General features: G+C 34.3%; 1 protein-coding gene across 1 annotated transcript in view; it reads left to right on the forward strand.

Moving 5' to 3' along the window:
• The window catches only part of ERBB4 (erb-b2 receptor tyrosine kinase 4), a 722,586-nt gene that overhangs the window by 684,791 nt on the left and 17,463 nt on the right, over positions 1-20,332 (forward strand). The window contains exons 27-28 of the mRNA XM_039252967.1: positions 1,229-1,326; positions 2,679-2,849. Of these exons, the coding sequence (XP_039108898.1) occupies positions 1,229-1,326; positions 2,679-2,849 (269 nt within the window). The remainder of the gene's footprint in view (positions 1-1,228; positions 1,327-2,678; positions 2,850-20,332) is intronic.

The following is a 20,332-nucleotide window of genomic DNA, read 5'->3' on the forward strand; positions in this document are numbered from 1 at the left end:
ATGCCCTTTTCTCTAAGCGTAGTTCTATTTACTCAATATTTAGTTAGAAAGAAACGGATACCTCCTGGTGAAGTTAACCTTTTTCGGTTCTAATAATTCCAGAAACATCTATTTTCTCATTAGCATCTTGGCATCAACAGCATTTTTCTGTGTATGTACAAATGAATGCATATAGCACAGTTTTGTTAGGAGAGAAAAATATCAAGTGATATTAATGATACATGAAATGACACCCAAAGATTTCCCAGAACAAGAATAAAAATTAAACTCAGAGAAAAAAAGGACACTTTATAGCTTTATTGGATCAAATATCTTCAGCAATCGTATTTGGAAAAAACCTTAAAAACATGCATACATTATATAATTTGATCTCATAACCAGCATAAGAAATGACTTAGATATTTCATTTTGATACTGTGATGAAACAATGAAAAATCAGGAACAGATTTTGCCTAACAGGGAGTTTTACCTGGCTTTTATGAGTTTTAATACCTAACAAAAGGGTCATTTGGCAAGAAAATCAAGGAAAGCTTGGTGCTTTTATTCTTGTGATCTCATCAGCTAAAAGGAGCCTGGGGAGATAAGACCCACTTTATCTAGATTCCCAGCTAAATAATAATACATACCTTGAAAATTGCTGATAGTATTTTTATGCTACAAAGGTTAGTACTTAGATAAGCTAATGGCTAGTGCTGAACAAACATTACTTTGCGTTGGTTTTTTCCCACCAGGAAAAAAATAGCATGAGAAAGTTGCTTTCTATTCCTTTCCCCACCCCCTCTGTGTTGGTGGTGTGCACTGTAACTAAAATTTGTACAAAATAATAAACTATATCCCAATCACCTCCTCTATAGCCATCCAAGAAAAGTTAAAAAGAAAAGAAAAGAAAAGAAAGAAATCATTCTCTCCATACTTAAGAAAAAAGATAGGAGACTCTGTAAGTTCCTATAGTTAGCCCAGGTTATGTTTTCTAAGAAGAAAAATTAATTTTAAATTAGATCAACAGAATCATTATTCTATATTATATTATGTTTACTTATGAATATCAACAAACTGCTTGAGATAGAACCTTGCCTGTTGGATTATTTCTTTCTTTAGCTTTCTTTGTTTTTTAGATCATTATTACTAAAATAGTGTTTTTCAAACAGCCTATCTTTTCATAAAATTTACATTCTATTTCTTCCTAATTATGGATACAGTGACTCTTTTATTATGTGTGAATTTCTAGGCTGGATGATTGATGCAGACAGTAGACCTAAATTTAAAGAACTGGCTGCTGAATTTTCGAGGATGGCTCGAGACCCTCAAAGATACCTAGTTATTCAGGTTGGTATATATCTGGACGTTGGAGCTATGTCAATCACCATTCATAAGTCGATTAACTAAGCAGAATATCATGTGAAATGACTTATGGAAAAGAGCTTTTTACTTGATGTCAGAACCCCTTCTAGGAATCTTCTCTTAGTATTCAAGTGCCTCTGCTATTGAACAGCCAGATAATTATGATTATCCATATACATAAAAAGTCCTTATCCTCAGACAAGCCATCTAGCACTCTGCTTTTTATTAACATTATGTGGTAAGTCATGTCCATTACTATAATCTTCCCTTTTCAGAATAAAAGGAAGATTGATTTTTGTTTTAATCTTGTTCATGGTTGAAGACAGTGAATTAAAAGTGTCAATATATTGCATTTAATTTCCTAAAAAATATTTATAAATATATTTTGTTTTGTTATGGGAGACATACAGTATCCAAGCAATAATTCAGATTCCAGTGAATTGATGTACTTATGAATCAAATAACAGTCCAAAAGAACATTTTATATTAAACACTAGAAAACCTGGATTGGAGAGTTTAAGTATTATATTTCTCTATGATTATTTTTACCTAAATCATAAACAAGTGGACCTTGGGTTACACTGAATTAATTTTCCTCAACAAAACAAGGTAGCATTTATCTTCCTATCAATAGTCTGACATGAAGATAAAAGCCAGGTTTTAGAAGCTAGTAGCTTCCAGTTATTTTTTCCCCAAATTAACTTGCATAAACAACTTGTTTACAAAATGTCACATAATTTTTAAAAATAAAAAAATCATATTTAAGAAATATAGGAGGCAAAAAAGAGTAGGGTTTTGGTGTCTCTCCCACACTCGTTTATATTATTTGCCACTTGTGCTGTGATTTTGAACGCTATCACTTTAACAGTGTCATTCTATAGAACAAATCATGGAGCCCATGTGTTCCGATAACTCTACCCTATCAAACCAACCCAATAAAATACAGTAAAGATTGAGAAGTCAATTGTCCTTTATCATTTATTCTTAAAGTCACAGCTCAAACATCTTGGCAATGATACCTACCATTATTCTCAGGTCTGAAATAGAATATGACTCCCTCAAAAGAGCCATAGCATACTGCTTTCATCATCTCTAGTGGCATTCATCACATTCTATTAAATATATTAAATGTATTTACCTTACCATGTCATATCTCAGTATGTTACAAGCTCCTTCGTGACTGGTAAATGTGTTAAAGAATTATTATTTTAAACGAGTGCATGAGTTTTCAACCACTTGTTTTGATATTACATAAATTTGCTGCCAAGTCCATAATATTTAAGATGAAAAGAAGAATCTTTTTTGTTTGTTTGTTTGTCTGGTGGGCAAACTTTTAGGGTGACGATCGCATGAAGCTTCCTAGTCCAAATGACAGCAAGTTCTTTCAGAATCTCTTGGATGAAGAGGACCTGGAAGATATGATGGATGCTGAGGAATACCTGGTCCCTCAGGCTTTCAACATCCCACCTCCCATCTATACTTCCAGAGCAAGAATTGACTCCAATAGGGTAAGAAATGATTATATAGCATCGCCCATATGATTTCTGAGAAATGGATAGTACAAATATATTATAAGCACTAGAATTACAAAATAATTATACAGCTCAATTCAGTATGATTCCTAGATTAAAAACATACTATACCAGGGAAAGATATGCCATATATAGTTAATTTTGAAACAGAAGCATGGGTAATACAATATATACTCTGAAGTATCTTTAAGATTTCAAAAAGAGGAATGCTGTCTTTGTCTTATGTTAGTTAAATCTTCATCTTAAAAATTGACAACCAATTCAAGCTAATAAAAAAAAAAAACCTCTGTGTTTATATAAATGAAAAATCTTAACGAGATAGGCTCTTTAAAAAAGATGGTAGGACTTATTAGTCAAGAGGTGATACAAGTACAATCTCTTTCACTCAAGAGACCTTAAATATTTTCTGTCACTTTGAAGTAGAAATAGAAAACTGCAATACTTTGAACTATATCAATCATTTTTGGAGGACTACTGAATCATTTCTAAGATGTAGATTTAGGTTTTGAACAAAGCTTCTGAAAAGAATTTGCATTTAATTTTAAATATTAAGCACACTCTATATGACTGTCATTCTTTTTTCTGAAAATTGTCAACCCATGTGTTCATCCATTTGTTTACTTTTTTAAAAATATTGGATATTCGGGGTGCCTGAGTGGCTTAGTCGGTTAAGCGTCCGACTTTCGCTTAGGTCATGATCTCGCAGTTCGTGGGTTCGAGCCCCGCGTCGGGCTCTGTGCTGACGGCCAGCTCAGAGCCTGGAGCCTGTTTCAGTCTGTGACTCCCTCTCTCTCTGACCCTCCCCTGCTCACGCTGTCTCTCTCTCTCCTAGAAATAAATAAAAATATTTAAAAAAAAAATTGGATATTCAATCAACATGTGTTGAGTACTTCTGTATGTAAGGCATGATTAGACACTTGAGATTCAAGTAATTTTGACATAATCCCTGGCTTCAAGAAGTGTCCAGCCTCCTTCACTCAAGAGCATTATCATAGCTAGTGGAACAAACAGCATCCTATTTGTCTTGACCATAAACATAAGAAACCTTTCAACTTGCTGTTCATTTCCCAAAATGAAGTTGTTTGCTCTATTTCAGATCCACAGCAATAATAACATAACACTCACCTGGTGTTTACTCTGTGTCAACACATGTATATTAAGACTCTTAATCCTTACAACAATATCATTAGGTTCTATTATCATTATCTCCATCTTACAAATGAAGAAACTTGTCACAGTTAAGTGATTTGACTGGTGTCCTACAGTTAGCCAGGGGAAGAGTAGGATTCTAATGTAGGCAGTTCACCTCCACTACGCATACTGTTGCTTCAAAGTTATTGGGATATGTGATTTTCATGATATGGTTGCTTTTCTTGACCTCAACCTCAAAGTTTGTGATACATGCAGTTTGAGAAATTCCCTGGGTGATGATGAAATGCATCCTCCAACCTGCCCCATACCTTTTGCTCATTTGCCCCATTTAAAAAGGCTGATGTAGAAAAAGGCAAATAAATACCTCAATTTTTCTTTTTTATGAAAAATATGTCATTGCATCCCAATGGGGAGAAACAACTAAAAGGTTTACAAATTAAATCATTAGTCATTGAACATCAGTCTTGTTTATGGGAAGGAGCAAAGTCCTTAAGGTGTATAAAGAAAGCAACTTTCCCCCCTCTATATATTTAGCAATGTGACCAAATTATAACTTTGGTATTTATAATTTTATATGGAAAAATTTATTACTTTTCTTAAAATAGAGACATTTCAGAAAAGAGTTTTCCGTCCTTAACATGAAATGCTATAGGGCCAAGAGCTTGAATCTCTTTCTTTTCATAAGGCTTCTCAGATTTCAACTTTCTGCTCATTTTAATTTATGCTTGATGCAAGGAATTCTTAATAAAGGTTTGAATTAACTAAATGAAATTAGTGAGACAAAGTAGAAGCCACATGAGGAATTATTTGGCCTTCAGTCATCATTTCCTATTCCACATTATTATTTAAACAATGTTATCTGTAGGATTCTTTTTAGTTTTTCAGGTTTGTTAAGGGAATTGCGCTTAAATACCATTTTATTTTCAAGCATTTAAAAGCCTTATTAATCATCTGTGTTTTCCTATTTAAAATAATATCTGGTTTTATGTAAATTCCATGGCAATTTCTAATTTGTGCAAATGCTATTTTCCCTACTTCTTCCTATAAAGCTAAGTTATATTATTTTATAGTTAGAAAATAAATTACTTGAATTTTACATTCTGTGGTCAACTTACGTGGTAAGGGAATATCTTAAAGTGAATTTTAATCAAGTGTTCCTTGAGCATATTTGCTAAACTTTGAAACCAAAAAGTAATTTGGTTTTTAAATATAGACTCTTTTGCTCACTAGCTGATAAGTTTTATGTAATGTTCTTAGTACCTTTACAACTTGTTTCTTCTTTTGTAAATAAATACAGTGCTGTTAACTTATGTGATTGTTAAACAATTACCTTCTAAAAAGTGCCAGGGAAATAAATGCTTATTCTCTTTTTAGCATCACTCAAATTTCATTTTTACTTATTTCCTGGTCAATATCAAAATAGCAAGTTTTTCTACATACTATCTATGAAACCCTTTTGATTCAGTCACTACTTGACTGAATACTTCTGCTGATGTGTTTTTTAAAGGAAATAAGAAATAGATGTCATTTCTTCTATGGTGCTTTTATTTCAAATTCTATATGTAGTTTGATATATGTTCTGACTTTAAGACAATGAATCTATTAAAAATACAGAGCTGACATTTATCCAGCAAGCTGATAGATACAAATGCAAGTATTGCTAAAAAACACCCAACAAATTTAGACCTGTTGTTGTTATTATTATTGTTATTCTTAGTGCCTTTTTAATACTATCTCAAATACTTTTATCATAATAATATACCAAAAATGCTTTCTCTAGCATGATGAAAATAGAAGAACAGGAGAAGCTATCTAACATCTACAAACTTCAGTTCTGTACAGTTGTAAAATGAAGATTTAAAAATCTGTTCAGAAATGCTTGGATGGCTTGTTCAGTCGGTTAAGCATCTGACTCTTTGTTTCAACTCAGGTCATAATTTCACGATTTTGTGGAATTGAGCCCTGCATCAAGCCCTGTGCTGACAGTTCCCAAGAACCTACTTGGGATTCTCTCTCTCTTTCCCTAAAATAAATAAACTTAAAAATATCTGCTCAGAATATCATGAAGGTTATCTTTCTAGGATACCTAAGTTTGTTCCCCATTGATAGATGTGGGGGGATGCTCAATAGCGTGGAAATGAATGAAGACCAAACAAATGAAAAAAGTGAAGGCTCCTTATTCAGAGTGTGTTGTAGCAAGGGACTTTACCACTGCCACCTGCATTTTGGCAGAGACTCAAAGGCACACAAAAGAGTGGGAAAGCTTTATAGTGGAGGAAAGGGAAGGCTTCAAGTATGCCTTGGTGAGAGGCTATCGTCATGGGGAAACTGGAAGCGGGTAGGTAATTAGAAGCAGGGCATCCTATGTAATTAGTTATAGGTACATATTTATCTTTCTCTGGTTTGTCCTAAATTGAAAGTGGTGACAAAAGTTAGGGAAGCTTTTAGTTACTCAAGGCCTGACTTGGTTCAGTTGTTACATACGTTATTATTTAGCTTGCTAGATTACTGCTAGAGGTAACAATCTGGCTTCCTGCAAACCTTACATAGCAGGACTGGCTTCCTGGCCTGTTTATTATAGATATGGTTTCCCAGGCAAGTTGCTATTAAGTTGGGGATTAGACTTCTGTGTTTATGTATAATATAGCCATTGTACATTTGTGTATTCAGTCTTTCAATAGGTTTTAGGCTCAATGGCTGCCTTCTTTCTCTCTTGATATATTTATTTAAATACATAATGCCTGGTATTTTGAATTAAATCCTTGTAGTTTTTGAATATCTGGGCAGATATTTCTCTGTTCATGTGGATAAAAACTCTGTCTTTTTCTTTTGAGTTACCTAGGTTTGTATTTCTCTGGCATATGAATTGTATACCAAATGCAGGAACAATGAATAAAAATAGCCAATAATTTGATGTGACTAAAGATATTTTAGCTTTAATGATATTGTAAAATTTAATTTAAAATCTTCAGTGTATTTTTATAGAGAAGATTTCAGATCATTCACTCATTCGTGATGAATAGTTTTAAAGATGTAATGTTCTACCTCTTTAAAAACATATCAGCTAACTCTCAATTATCCAGGCCAGGGGAAGACAAAGGAATTGTACTTGCTGCACACTGGTGGAGAAGGTGACCCATGGTGGATCTCTCAGGATAATTTAAGCTTTTTTTTTTCCTCTTCTTTCAGATCTGCTAAGAAATAACTACATTAACAGATCTGATTTTTTCGTCCTCTTTTTTCCCTCTTTCTCCCAGAATAGGTTGTATAAATAGGTTGAAAAATGAATAAAATGTAAGCAGAAGATATAAAGGATGAAGAAAAATAAAGGAGCTTAGTATCTCAAAAATATGATCAGTTTCTAAATAATTGTAGGCTTCATATCTGCTCATAAAATGGGACTTTACATACTTTATTTTGTGCTACCATCACTTTTCCCTCAGATTAAATTTTATAACTTTGATAAAGATATCCTAGTAAGGCTATCACACAGATTATAATTCTCATGAAGAGTTTCACTAATTCATCACCTAGAAAAAATAGAGGACACCTGAGTGGCTCAGTCAGTAGAGAGTTCAACTCTTGATTTTAGCTCAGTTCATGATCCCTGGGTCATGGGATCAAGGCCCACAACGGGCTCTACACTGAGCATGGAGCCTGCTTAGGATTCTCCCTCCCCCCACCCCTTTTCTCCTCTCCCCCACTCATGTTCTCTCTCTGTGTCTCTCAAATTAAGAAAAATACAAAACACTGTGTTTTCCCCTGTAGGATTTATGATATTGTGCCAAATATGCTTCCTAATGATGTATATAAACTAGAAGAAATTCAAGCAAAATGATGATGCAGGGACAGTGATACAATGATGTCATTTTCAATAATGACATTTGAAAATATAAGAGTTCCAATTACATTTGTTTTTACTGTTCAACAGATCAAAGCTATGATTACCTATTTTATAAAATCATAAAAGTAGTAATAGTGATGTCAGCTAAAACTTATTGAGTGCTTACTATGACCAAGGTATTATGCTGTGTTTTAAGTTTACTGTTTCACTTTTATTTCACAAAACCCTATGATGTAGGCACTAATATTATTCCCATTTTAAAACTTAAGAAAATTAAGCTGTGAAGAGTTCAGATAAGGAGCAAATTGTTGTGTCCAGCTTTCAACAATCCCACATGGAGGCCATACCTAAAATAACAGTGGTGTGGGGGAAATTTCCTCATTTCAAGTTCCTGTTAAACTTACTATATATGAAATTAGCACTTTTCATTCTCTTAATGGTAATTGTATAAAATAAAATAACTTTTTAAATTTTTTATAAAAGGAATGCCACATTCTAGAACAAACTCTGGCTTTACAGCCTTAGTCATATCACTTAACCAAATTCAGTTTCTTCACATTAACAATGAGAAGATTAAACTAGACCACCTATTAAGTTCCTTAGAATTTTAAAATTACCTTATTATCAAGTGACTTTTTGAACTAATTATTATATTTTATGAATTTATGTATTATCTTCAAGCAAATATTTAATTGGAAAATGGCCAAAAGCATTTTGTGTTGCCTCTACACATACTTGGGTCCTTATGTGGTTGAATATAGATGAGAAAAACTTAAGAACACAAGTTAAGGAAGGATCTCATAGCTAAATGATGTACTGGGAGAATTTTGTGATGATATAACAAGGTTACTCTGATTGCAATTTACCAAGGATCAATATCAATTCTAACAACAGCTGCTACTTGATGATAAATGATTGTAGTCTCAGGATATTGGTTTTACATTTCTTCCAAAATATGTCAAGGATTCTCACATGGTATCCTTGATGTGACTGGGATTTTTCTTTTTCTTTTCCTTTCCTTTTTTCTTCCCTTTTCTTTTCTTTCTTTCTTTTTTTTACTCTATTAAGCCAAAAGAAGGAGTTTTCTTACTATGACACACCATATCACAAAGTATTTTTTGTCCCAAAGTTTTCCCCATCTAAGGAGTAATTTTTAAATTGTTCAAGTTATTAATTAGGATAGAAGAATAAATGAATTAATATGTTGGATATTTATCATGGACTAGGCACTGTGTTAGACAATGAGGATACAGAGTTGCAAACCAAAGATTTGCCTAAAAAGAGTTTATATTTTAGTTGGGAGATAACATTCTGCAAGCAATGTGCCAGATATTTTGGGAAAAAGGCAAAGGAAACCAAATTAGCCTAGGAACGTTATTCTAGCTGTAGCATTATTAGAGGATGAGAGTGTAGCTTGGAACAGAAATAAGAGTTTCAGTGGTGCAGGTCTGAAATGGGTCAGAAGGAAGGCTAAACAGTAAAACCGACCGACCAACCAAACAAAACCTATGTGAACAAAGGCAAGATGTCTTTTTAAGTGTACTTTAAAAATTCTAGTTTTTGTAATATTTCCATATTTTTACATGCTTGAGAACTTTTATGCTATCAGAGGAGATTGGGTCGGCTTCCTACCAAGGTTTCTGTTTTTTATTTTTAAGAAGGCTGGAAACATGATTTTGAAATCTCTTGCTTCTCATTAAGATCATTCAGTTCAAGCTGATTAAAAATAACCTGTAATCCAAAGTCAAAACAGTTAATAATTTTAATTTAAAATTTACTTGAGACAGAAATACAGACTTAGTTCCATTGTAGGCTGCTATAATGGTAATTTTATAATGTACATTTACATTAATAGCTAAGTAATTTCTCTTCATATTTAGTTGGACAAGTAATTCTTTAAGGAAATAAAAAAAATCATCCAATTCAAAGCAAAATCTTTTTTGGCCTTCCTTGAAAACAGCTCTTAAATTTCTCTCTTCTGTTTCTTTTGTCATAAATGTAATTGAGGCCCTCAGCACTTCACAGAAATTACTACAATATCACCTTAGCTGACATTTACATTATTATTATATTTTTTGGAAATGAGCTCAATTTCTAAATATAGTGTTTACATTGTACCAAATGGAAGACAGTATTACTGAATATTTTGAGTACCTGACCATTTATCAGCACTAATTCTTCCCATTTTTTTAACCTCATCAGTTTAGAACAAACCTATCATTTTTACAATAGGATAAATTTGAATGATATATATATTAGATCTCTCTTTATATGATATATAATCCTACTGTCACCAATAGCTGAAGGATTTTGGAACATTTATCTTAGAAAATTTCATGGTCATTCCAGTTGACCAATCTCTGGAATTTATTTTTTACTATTCTCTGGCTCACATACACAAAATTGCCCAGAGCTCTAAGCATTATCCCACACTGTTGATCTCTTTCAAAATATAGATTAATTTGATGCTTTCTATTCTAGTTTGGAGGTGTGGGTAGGTAGTTAATTTAACAAAGATGTATATTTCCTTATGCATTATAGATTTGTCTCTTTTTTCAATTATATATTTAACATTATTTTTAAGTTTATTTATTTATTTTGAGAGGGAGAAAGAGAGAGATAGGAGTGAGGGGCAGAGAGATAGGAAGAGAGAGAGAATTTCTAAGCAGGTTCTGCACTGTTAGCATGAAGCCCGATGCAACTCAAACTCATGAACTGTGAGATCATGACCTGAGTCAAAATCAAGAGGTGGATGCTTAACCAACAGAGCTACCCAGGTGCTCCTGTCTCTTTATTTCTAAATGAGAACATAGTTTCAAATTGCATTTGCCTATTCTCCCAAGTTCCTAGAAATGACAGGGATTTTAAATTGGTTCTGATATCTCTGATTTACCACTAATTTGAGAATATCCTTCACACTCTCAAATGATAGTATTTATGCAGAAAAATATCAAATGAACTTTTTGTGCTATGTTTTCTCTACCAGTGATTTTCTTAAAACATGGATATATTATTTTCCATAGACTACTTTTTGTAAGCTTTTCTTTTTCTTTTTCCCACTGCTATCATTCTTTTATTTCTCGCTAACTTCCTATGTATTTTCACTAAATTTGGATCATGATATCCTGTTAAACATAATAAGAAACCTTCTATAGTACCAGCGCTAGATTCTTCATTAAACCTTATATTTAGAAATTATACACACACATACATACATAGCAATATATTATTTCTCTTACATTAAAGTCTTATGCTCCCACTTCTACACAGACATGAACTTTCCTGACCACATTAACAATATAATCTTTTTCCCTATCATTTACCAGTGCTTTTTCCTTCCTTTCTGCTAGCATGTATATCCTTTCCTGGGTGTTTGTTTCCACTAGGTTTTCCCTAGTTGAAACATAACCAGTAAAACAGATATATAACCAGTGTGGTTTGCCTTGACCCAAGTAAATAAGATTTTAAAAATATAGTAATTTACATCACTGACATGCCCCGTTGTAATATGAGATGAAATTCATGAAGTGTCAGAGCTGGAAGGGATCTTAAAGGCCTTCTAGCACAAATCCTCTCATTTTATAGATGCATAAATGAATGCTGGAAAAGTGAAAACTTATAGCTCAGCATTCTTTGCTTTAAGGGAGAAGTGGGAAGCCATGTTGTGATTTTTCATATCTAACATTCAATCCTCTGTTGGCTCTGTCTGTTTTTTTACTGGTCAAACCATGGAAATCTTGATTTTGACTTCAAGTCTAATGAGATTTAGCATCAAACTGGTTTAAAGGCTCCTGCTGGGTGTGCAATGAGAAGCCAAAGACCCTGCTGCTGTTTTGCCTCTTCTGTTTATTCTTCGGTGAGACTCCCTGTAATCAAGAGTTAATAGTTTAGGAGGATCAAATAGAAGTGATAGTGCCAGGACAAAAACCAACCAAACAAAAACAAAAAACAAAGAAACCCACAAAAACAAAAAGCAGGGACAATGACTGTTTTGGGATTTAGTAACTATCAGAGGCTTGAAAATAAAATGATCCTTACAAGTTTCACAAATGTTTCAAAAATTTAACACACAAACCTAAATATAATCGCCATTTATTGATCCCATATTTATGTGTCAGTTTCTGCTCTGAGCTTTTTCCCTTATACCCTTAATCTTCACAACAAGAGTAGATAAAGAACATCACTGTTTTCATTTTATGAAGATAAAGACTGGAGATAGTGATGAAAAGTCTTTTTGTTGAGATTTCCAGCTTAATGGTAAAAGTGAGATTTGCACCCATATATGTTTGGTCTACACTCTATGCTTTTAACTTTCACCTCTCATTAGGGGAAAGAACATGATAAATCGATAGATCATCTCCAATAAATAATAATTAAACAAATTATTTAAAAAGCCTAATTATTCAAATGAAGTTCATATAAAAAATTGGTACAAATGTCTAGTTACTGTTATTTAAAAAAATATTTGGTACCATCCTTACAAAAACATTTTTACTCCAGCTTATAGGTAATATTTCAAAAAGTACCCTGACCTCTCCTTGAATCATTTGGGGATTTAAAGTCCACTACAAAAAAATATAATTATAAAATCAGAGAGTCTCTTTCACTCATTTTTTTTTTAATTTTTAATGTTTATTTATTTTTGAGAAAGAGAGAGCGAGCGGGGAAGGCACAGAGAGAGGGAGACACAGAATCTGAAGCAGGCTCCAGGCTGTGAGCTGTCAGCACAGAGCTGGATGTGGGGCTTGAACTCACAAACCTTGAGGTCATGACCTGAGCCAAAGTCGGACGACTCTCAGCCGACTAAACCACCCAGGCGCCCCTTTCATTTTTGAAACATTCTCAAAAATAAGTGATAGCCGAAGAATGCTTTGAAGTTTACAAATTTGACGTATGTAGCACTTTATTTTCGCACTAGAACCCTCAATTCAGAGTAAACAAAAGTCCTGACCTGTAAATGACTTAGGAAATTAGTTAAGAGCTTGGTTATTCAAGAACAAAACCAATGTCAGGTCTTCAGACTCCAAACTGAGTGACCTATCACATAATGATTCATCTCAGAGATCTTGTAGTCATTGCTGTCTGTAGCTTTTTATCAGTACAGGAGCTGCATATAGCCAGTTTGCTACAACACTGAGGCACCACGGACCACAGTAATGCTGTTTGTTTCAGACGAATTTGGTGTTAAAGAACATTTCAGTGTTCTTTATAAAATCATTTTATACTTAAGCAATTGTCAGCTGGCATATGAAACCTTTCTGAACAATCAGAAAAAGCTTTTTCCCTTCTTTGTTCAAATGTACTAAAGAAGAAAATCAGAGCAAGGAAAGGAAACAAAGAGGAGGGAGGGGCAGCTGGAGATGATACTTAGATTTGGAATGTTAATGAATGTTTTATCTAAATCATTTAGGCAGTTATTTTTTAGTATTATTGCCACAAGATTCCTAGCTCTAATGTACATTACTGGAAACATCTCATCAAGAAGCCTATTCTTTACTGTACTAGACCTGGAGAGCACAATTGTGAGTTTCCTTACCCTTCATACAATAGAATTGGGAGATTATCATCAACTTTCTATTCATATTTTGTGGAGGTTATTTAATTTATGTATATCTATATTTATTTATTTATTTTTACAAACCCATCTTTGTCTGCCAGAGCTCCCTGTTCAGGACAGCCTGTTATGGTGATTACTCCTGCAAAGGCTTGAGAAAGAGATGTTCTGTTTCACTCTCAATAAGGATTGATGGCATTTTGAGAGGTTCAGAATATCCTTTGATTACTCCGGGAAACGGAATGGAGAAGATGGTTGTGGATAGTGGGGGGTGGGCTAGCTCATCAGCTTCCCTTTGTGCACTTTCTACAGTCGAATGTAGCCTAATCACAAGCATCTTGTGTTTCAGCCCCTTTCCTCGCTCACCTGCCTGAATGAAAAGTTCCCTTTTACAGTTCAGAATTCTGACATACCAGAGTGTTATAAAGAGAGGCTAATTTGTGCTCTGTAGTTTTCACAGACACTGTAAATGAAGGGCTGTGGACTAGCCTCTCATTACACTTGAGCAAAAGCTGAATTGAGAGATGGGTAGACCACCGTGGGAAAAATTCCAAATGCTATGGCTGTATTTCTTATTGCAAAATGGTTTTCACATTGTGATGACAGAAGTAATGCAAATCAGAGAGGGAAAGAAATTGAAAGTTTAATTCACAACTAATTTGGTTTGCTTTTTCCAACAGTAATCATACTCATTGGTTAGTAACATCCATAGTTAAGTGCTATTCGTCCCTGGAAGAAAATAAGAATGTTTACAATCCTTAGCATATTGAAGATGTAAAATATACATAATTCAGATTCATTTGGAGTCTGGGATAGTCTCCTTTTAGTTGGAGCCAGGTACTGCAGTAGAGCCTGTGGTAGAGAGAACAGGCTATTGGATATTCTAGGTTGAAATTAGTAAGTTCATTCTTTTATTCCTAGTAACCGCATATATTTATAGGAGTATGAGATGATTCAAAAAATAATAAAAGATGATACTATTATGTGGTAGGTATCCTATTAAGTGTCTAATATATATTAGTTTATCGAATCTCATGAAAACTCTATGAGGTATTTACTACTATTATTGCCTATTTTGTATGTGCGGAAACTAAGGTATGGCTGTTAAGTTATAGAACCAGGGGACCTGGTTGTAGCATCTGTAGTGACTATGTTCTTCACCACAATGATATATTTCTTCTCACTCTGCTTTTGATATTTCTTTCTGTTTTATTATTGCTAGAAGTTCAGTATTCAGTATTTTAGAGATGAGTTGAGTACATCAATAAAGAATTTTGACTTTTCTTGAAATGTTTTATATTAAATTCCTTATAAAGGCTAATTTTGATCTTTAAGGGGTTATCCGAATAGTCTTATCCACTAATTCAGAGATTTTCACTCATATCTGTCAAATAACAGATTATTTCAGGTAAGTAAAAAAGAGCAGCTATTCATTCAATCATGTATTCACTGACCAAACACTTAGTGAGTTATCTACTGTGTATCTAACCTCATAATTATCTACTATGGCCACATCCAGCCCTGCCCTCAAGAAATTTACAAGTAACTTATGAACCAATAAAATGCAATGAGCAAAGTGTTACAATAGGGACAGAGAGGGCATAAAGGGTCATTTGAACACACTGCTGTTTTTAAGAAGGGAAAGTCGATAAGGTCAGATTTGCTTCTAGTGAGAAAATTCTGGCAGCTTTTTGAAATGCAAACTAAAATCAACACTGATTATCTGTTATGGCAAAGGAGATAGTATGTAATGTTTCATGCATGTGATGGGTTTTGGTTTGGTTTGGTTTTTGTTTTGTTTTCTTAGTTGGTATGAATGATAGTTTTGAGATAGAATCAGCAGAATTTGGATACCAATTGGATATTACAGAATGAGATAGAGAAATCAAAGTGGCAGCATGTTTTCTAATTAGAATATTGAGAGATTGTTAATTTTTATTAGTGTAGTAGAACAGAGGGTCTTCTGTTCTATAAGGAAATAAAATTAATAAATTATATTAATAATTTCTATAAGGAAATATAATTAATATTTTGGAATATAAGTAGATACTGCTTTTAGATACTCAGAAATATGTGTCTAGAGCTCAAGTGAAATTGTCTTGATTTGGAACCCATTATGATTCTGGATTCATGATATATTGTTACTCTTTTTAAGAAGAGTTTCAGTAGAATATAGCACTAGCAGAGAGTAGAATACAACTGACTGAAGAGTAAAGTCAGGAAGTGGGAATTTCTTTGAACAATTCTTCTGTGTGAAGGAAAGAAAGGAGCCAGAATGCAAGTTCAGAGAGAAAATGGGTCCCTTCAGTAGGAGCAAGTCCTCTCATATTTCACTTAGTCCCTTCTTTTCTTTTTCCCAGAAAGTAATTCTCACAAGAACTTGTGATGTTTGTCAATTTGACTGAAGACAGAAAAGGAGGTTAAGACTGAAAGGCCACATCTAGAGAAAAATCTAGTGCTATCTTACCCTTTTCTCTCCTCTTTGCCTTTTCAGCTCTGTTTTCTCTCAGATTAATCTGAATCTACAACATTTTCTGTGTTGTGTAGTATAATTTTTCCTCTTTTATCTGAGGCCTTACCTTCTAGTAGAAACATTTCACCAACATTTTTTGATAATTCTTTAGAAAGTTAGTTAGTTGTCTCCCAAGAGATATTCAGACTGGGGCATGTGGGTGACTCAGTTAAGCGTACGACTTCGGCTCAGGTCATGATCTCACAGTTTGTGAGTTTGAGCCTTGTGTCTGGCTCTGTGCTGACAGCCAGCTCAGAGCCCGAAGCCTGCTTCAGATTCTGTGTCTCCCCATCTCTGTCCCTCGCCCGATCATTCTCTCTCTCTCACTCTCTCTCTCTCTCAAAAATAAATAAACATTATTTTAAAAAAAGAAAGACACAGACGGGTTGTAATAACAAATAGTAACAAGTCTTCCACTTCACTCCAATTTTTAGACTAAACTGACACTCAACATAGAGTCATTTAGATTCTATTCTCTCTATTTTATGGAGAGCAAGGTTGTCAGAGAGGGAGGAGAATAAAGACAGGTTAGGGAGCTTAAAAAGACAGGCTAGGGACACCTGGGTGGCTCAGTTGGTTAAGCTTTCGACTTCAGCTCAGGTCATGATCTCACAGTTCCTGGGTTCAAGCCCTGTGTCAGGCTCTGTGCTGAGAGCTTGGAGCCTGAAGCCTGCTTTGAATTCTGTGTCTCCCTCTCTCTCTGCCCTTCCCCTACTGGCTCTCTCTCTCTCTCTCTCAAAAATAAACATTAAAAATAAAATAAAATAAAAAATAGTTTGGCTAAGCCTTGAAGGAAATGCAGTGGTGAGGCATGTGAACACAGACTAATAAGAGCCAGTAAATCTAAGGATTCCCAAAGGTAGAAAACTTGGCTTTTTGGAGGCACCATTCTACTTGGCTACATGAGCATTCAATCTCACCAAGAGAACTAAGAGCAAGGGAAAGAAAAATGTGTTTGAAATATCAAGTGAGACCTGGGAAGGCAGCTGCACCAAAATAATATGGAAACTGAAGGCACTTAAGGTCATATTGAGGGTCAATGAAGCAATTAACCACGTGATACAACTTCTTTTTTTTCAACCTATCATCTACCTAATTATGTATCATTATTTACTTACTATAAAGTGAATGTTATATAGGCTCTCTCTTCACAATCATTCACATGTAAAAAAATGCTAACAAAAGAAGGAGCATTTTTCCCCATTTTAGGCCAAGGAAACTGGGACTCAGAGAGATTGAGTAGCTTGTGACAGAGCTAACAGGTGGCACAAGATTCAAACCAATATCTAACTTACTTCAAAGCTCATGCTGGTAAAATAATGTGCCAAGCAATTAATTTAAAAGCACACACACAAAAAAGGCAGAAGATCTGATTGAATCCAAAAAAGGGAATAACCCAAGTGAATGAATACAAGTGTATGGTCAGTGAAAGATATTTTTAAAAATTCTGTAATGGGAGTTTTACCTGTTGTTATGATATAGCCACGTGGTGGTTAAATTGAGGTTGAGGTCATAGCAAGGAGGGAGCTCAGAAACTTAGATGTTCAGTGGCATTCATGGTGAAAGTATTAAGTGTGAGTCAGATAATCACGGAGCAGTTGGAATGTTACAATGAATAGTCTGAGTGTTGGAAAGTGCCGGCAAAGCCTAGAAAATCACAAAGGTCAGGACCTGTTGAATAATCATTTAATATGAACCTCAAAAAGGGGGGGGGTTTGAATGAATTTTGAAGAGCTATGATCTGGAACCTTACAGCATATCAACCATGGTTCTGATGGCTGAGTTGGATCATGGAATGAACATTCTTTACTGGGAAGGATGTTCTAAGAATGTGCAGCCTTCTGATTGTTCACGAATGCCAGATGTTTGATAAAGAATAAACTTAGAGAACATTCTTAGTAAAGTGAGGGTAAAGCAGCAAGGTTACATGGAGCCAGACACATCCTTGGGAGTAGGAGTGGGAGCCTCTTTGAGAAAAAGAATGCAAAAATAAAAATCTTACTTTTTCAAAATATACCAAATTCCAGAACCGTGTGAACCAATGATGGGCTCTTTCCCAGGACTTGGAAGGGGCTATACAATTGAAGAGCCCAAAGCTTAGGCTTTATCACTTTAAAGTAAATTCATTCTGGGCAGAGAAGGTGAGGAAACATGCAAGCATAATGGCTGCCAGGAATGAATGTATTCTTGGCTTCAATAGCATATTAGTGAAAGCTTCCTCTGGGGCTTCTGGTATTTAGAAACTCAAGACGGATGGTGTTGGCCCCGGAAATTTAATATAATAACAAAGAACCCTTTATTTATTGTGCTTCTTTCCTCCCTCCTAGAGGAGGATTGTCCAGCATTTTTAAAAATTTTATTTGTGGGCTGATAAACATTTTATGAATGTTCACCTGACCATATGCTTAGGATGAGCTTGCTACTTGTTTTTGCTCTTCTCTTGACCAGAATTTACAAGCAGGAGAATATGAAGGTATTTCAAAGCAAATAATTTACAACCTGGGCTTGTGTCAAACTCTCTTGGAAATATCTTCTCCTCCTGCATAATTGACATCCAATATGCTTTTGTATGGTAACGGCCTGGATGAAAATCCTAATTCTGTCAGAGTGCTAATATTACTTTTAATTTTTCTCACCTGAGCTTTTGTTACCTACTTTTCAGTAACAATTAAGAGATCAGTCTTAGGAATGATCAAAATGTCTTCTTCTCACTTAACTGTTTTGGCAACATCTGAGCTACTAGATATCTTTTTAATATTCAAAATCAGTAAATTTAAGAAAAAGAAGAGAGGCGAGATACTAACACAATTGGTGGCTAATATATTTAAGGAGCTTATTATCCTACAAGATGATACAGATGAATTAGAAACAGTTCTAAAACTCCTGGATAATTTGTAAGTAATAAAAACAGTAAAGATTCTGAAGAGTGCCTGGGGTGTCTACCATTTAAGACTTATGGCAAGAAAGGCAAAATTCCTCTCTTTTATGATTTTTATTTGTAAAATCAACCATTAATATTTTCTTTGGTCAAAACATAACTGCATGTTGACTTAATATCTTCCTTTCAAAATGATAAATAATAATTGTGCTGGTGTAATAAAGGACAAAGGGGCCTGGGAAATACACCAGGGGCTTTTCTTATCTGTCTAGTACTTCTTTTGGTTTGTTTGGTAGTCCTTGGGAGAAAGCCCAGGGTATGTAATATGTGGGAAAGTCCAATCTTTTTATTTTTCCCAACTCCCAAGTCATTTATCAAATTATTTCAGGTTATAAATCTTAGCACTTTTCTGTAACTTAGCTACTTTCTTTCCAAGACATGTCTTTCTTAAAGATGTTTAGTATGCTTTTAAGATCTATAAAATGCTTAATGTATTAAAGAGGTGACACACAGGAATTCTCTCTCTACCAGAGTACAAGAGTTCAAACATTTCCTGCATTACCATGTGCCTCTCTTAATGCCTCAGCTTTCCGTGAAAAGATCAACAATCACAGGGAAGAAAAAAAATCAATCTAAGCACACATTCAGCACTGAGGACTTCTCCTTGGCCTGTTGACAATGCCTCGGCATGAATTCTGAGACATATCTTATTAGGAGCCTGTCTGGATGCATTCAAGTGTTCGGTAGAAGCGATTCAAGAAAATCAAGGCCAACACATACACTGCAGAGTTGTGAATTTCTAATGTTTGTGTTTCGTTGTCATTCTCACCCCCATCATCTAAAGAAAACAGAAGTAATGATGATTTTATTTCAGTTTATCATAATCTCCACTGTTAGGTCACTCCATTAATTTATTTTAGTGGTTACAGAATTTATCATTGGACATTTAATATGCACCTTTCTGTGACTAAGTAGAGAAACAGTTCTATGGAGTCTTGTTTTGATTTACTGCTGCACTGAGAAAAACATTATTTTTTAATTTTCAAAGGAAGATTTTACAATGGCTTTAAATGATATATTAATCAATATACATTCAAAGGAAACCTGCAAATTATTTCCCATCATTTTATTTACATAAATAACACCAATCATTTTTGACAGTTATTTCAATTGAAATATGTGATACCAAATTTGCAAAAATAGGCTCGAACATCACACAGATAAATATGTAACTTTATGATTACTTTCATTCTGGTATACAAGAAACATGTGCTTATTTGATTTGCAGCATTTAGTGGGGTTTTGTGTGAGTGATACTTGGACAAGTCAGAATTTAGCTGCATTTTCTTTAATTTAGTAGAAAAAAGTACCGAGTCTCTCTCTCTCTCTCTCTCTCTCTCTCTCACACACACACACACGTATATAATATTACTTTTTAAAAAAAATTAATGTTTGGGGCCCCTGGGTGGCTCAGTCAGTTAAGCATTCAACTTTGGCGGCTCAGGTCATGATCTCATGG

The sequence above is a fragment of the Hyaena hyaena genome, unplaced genomic scaffold, assembly GCF_003009895.1.
Source record: "Hyaena hyaena isolate Hyena2069 unplaced genomic scaffold, ASM300989v1 scaffold_435, whole genome shotgun sequence".
NCBI classification, from domain to species: Eukaryota; Metazoa; Chordata; class Mammalia; order Carnivora; family Hyaenidae; genus Hyaena; species Hyaena hyaena.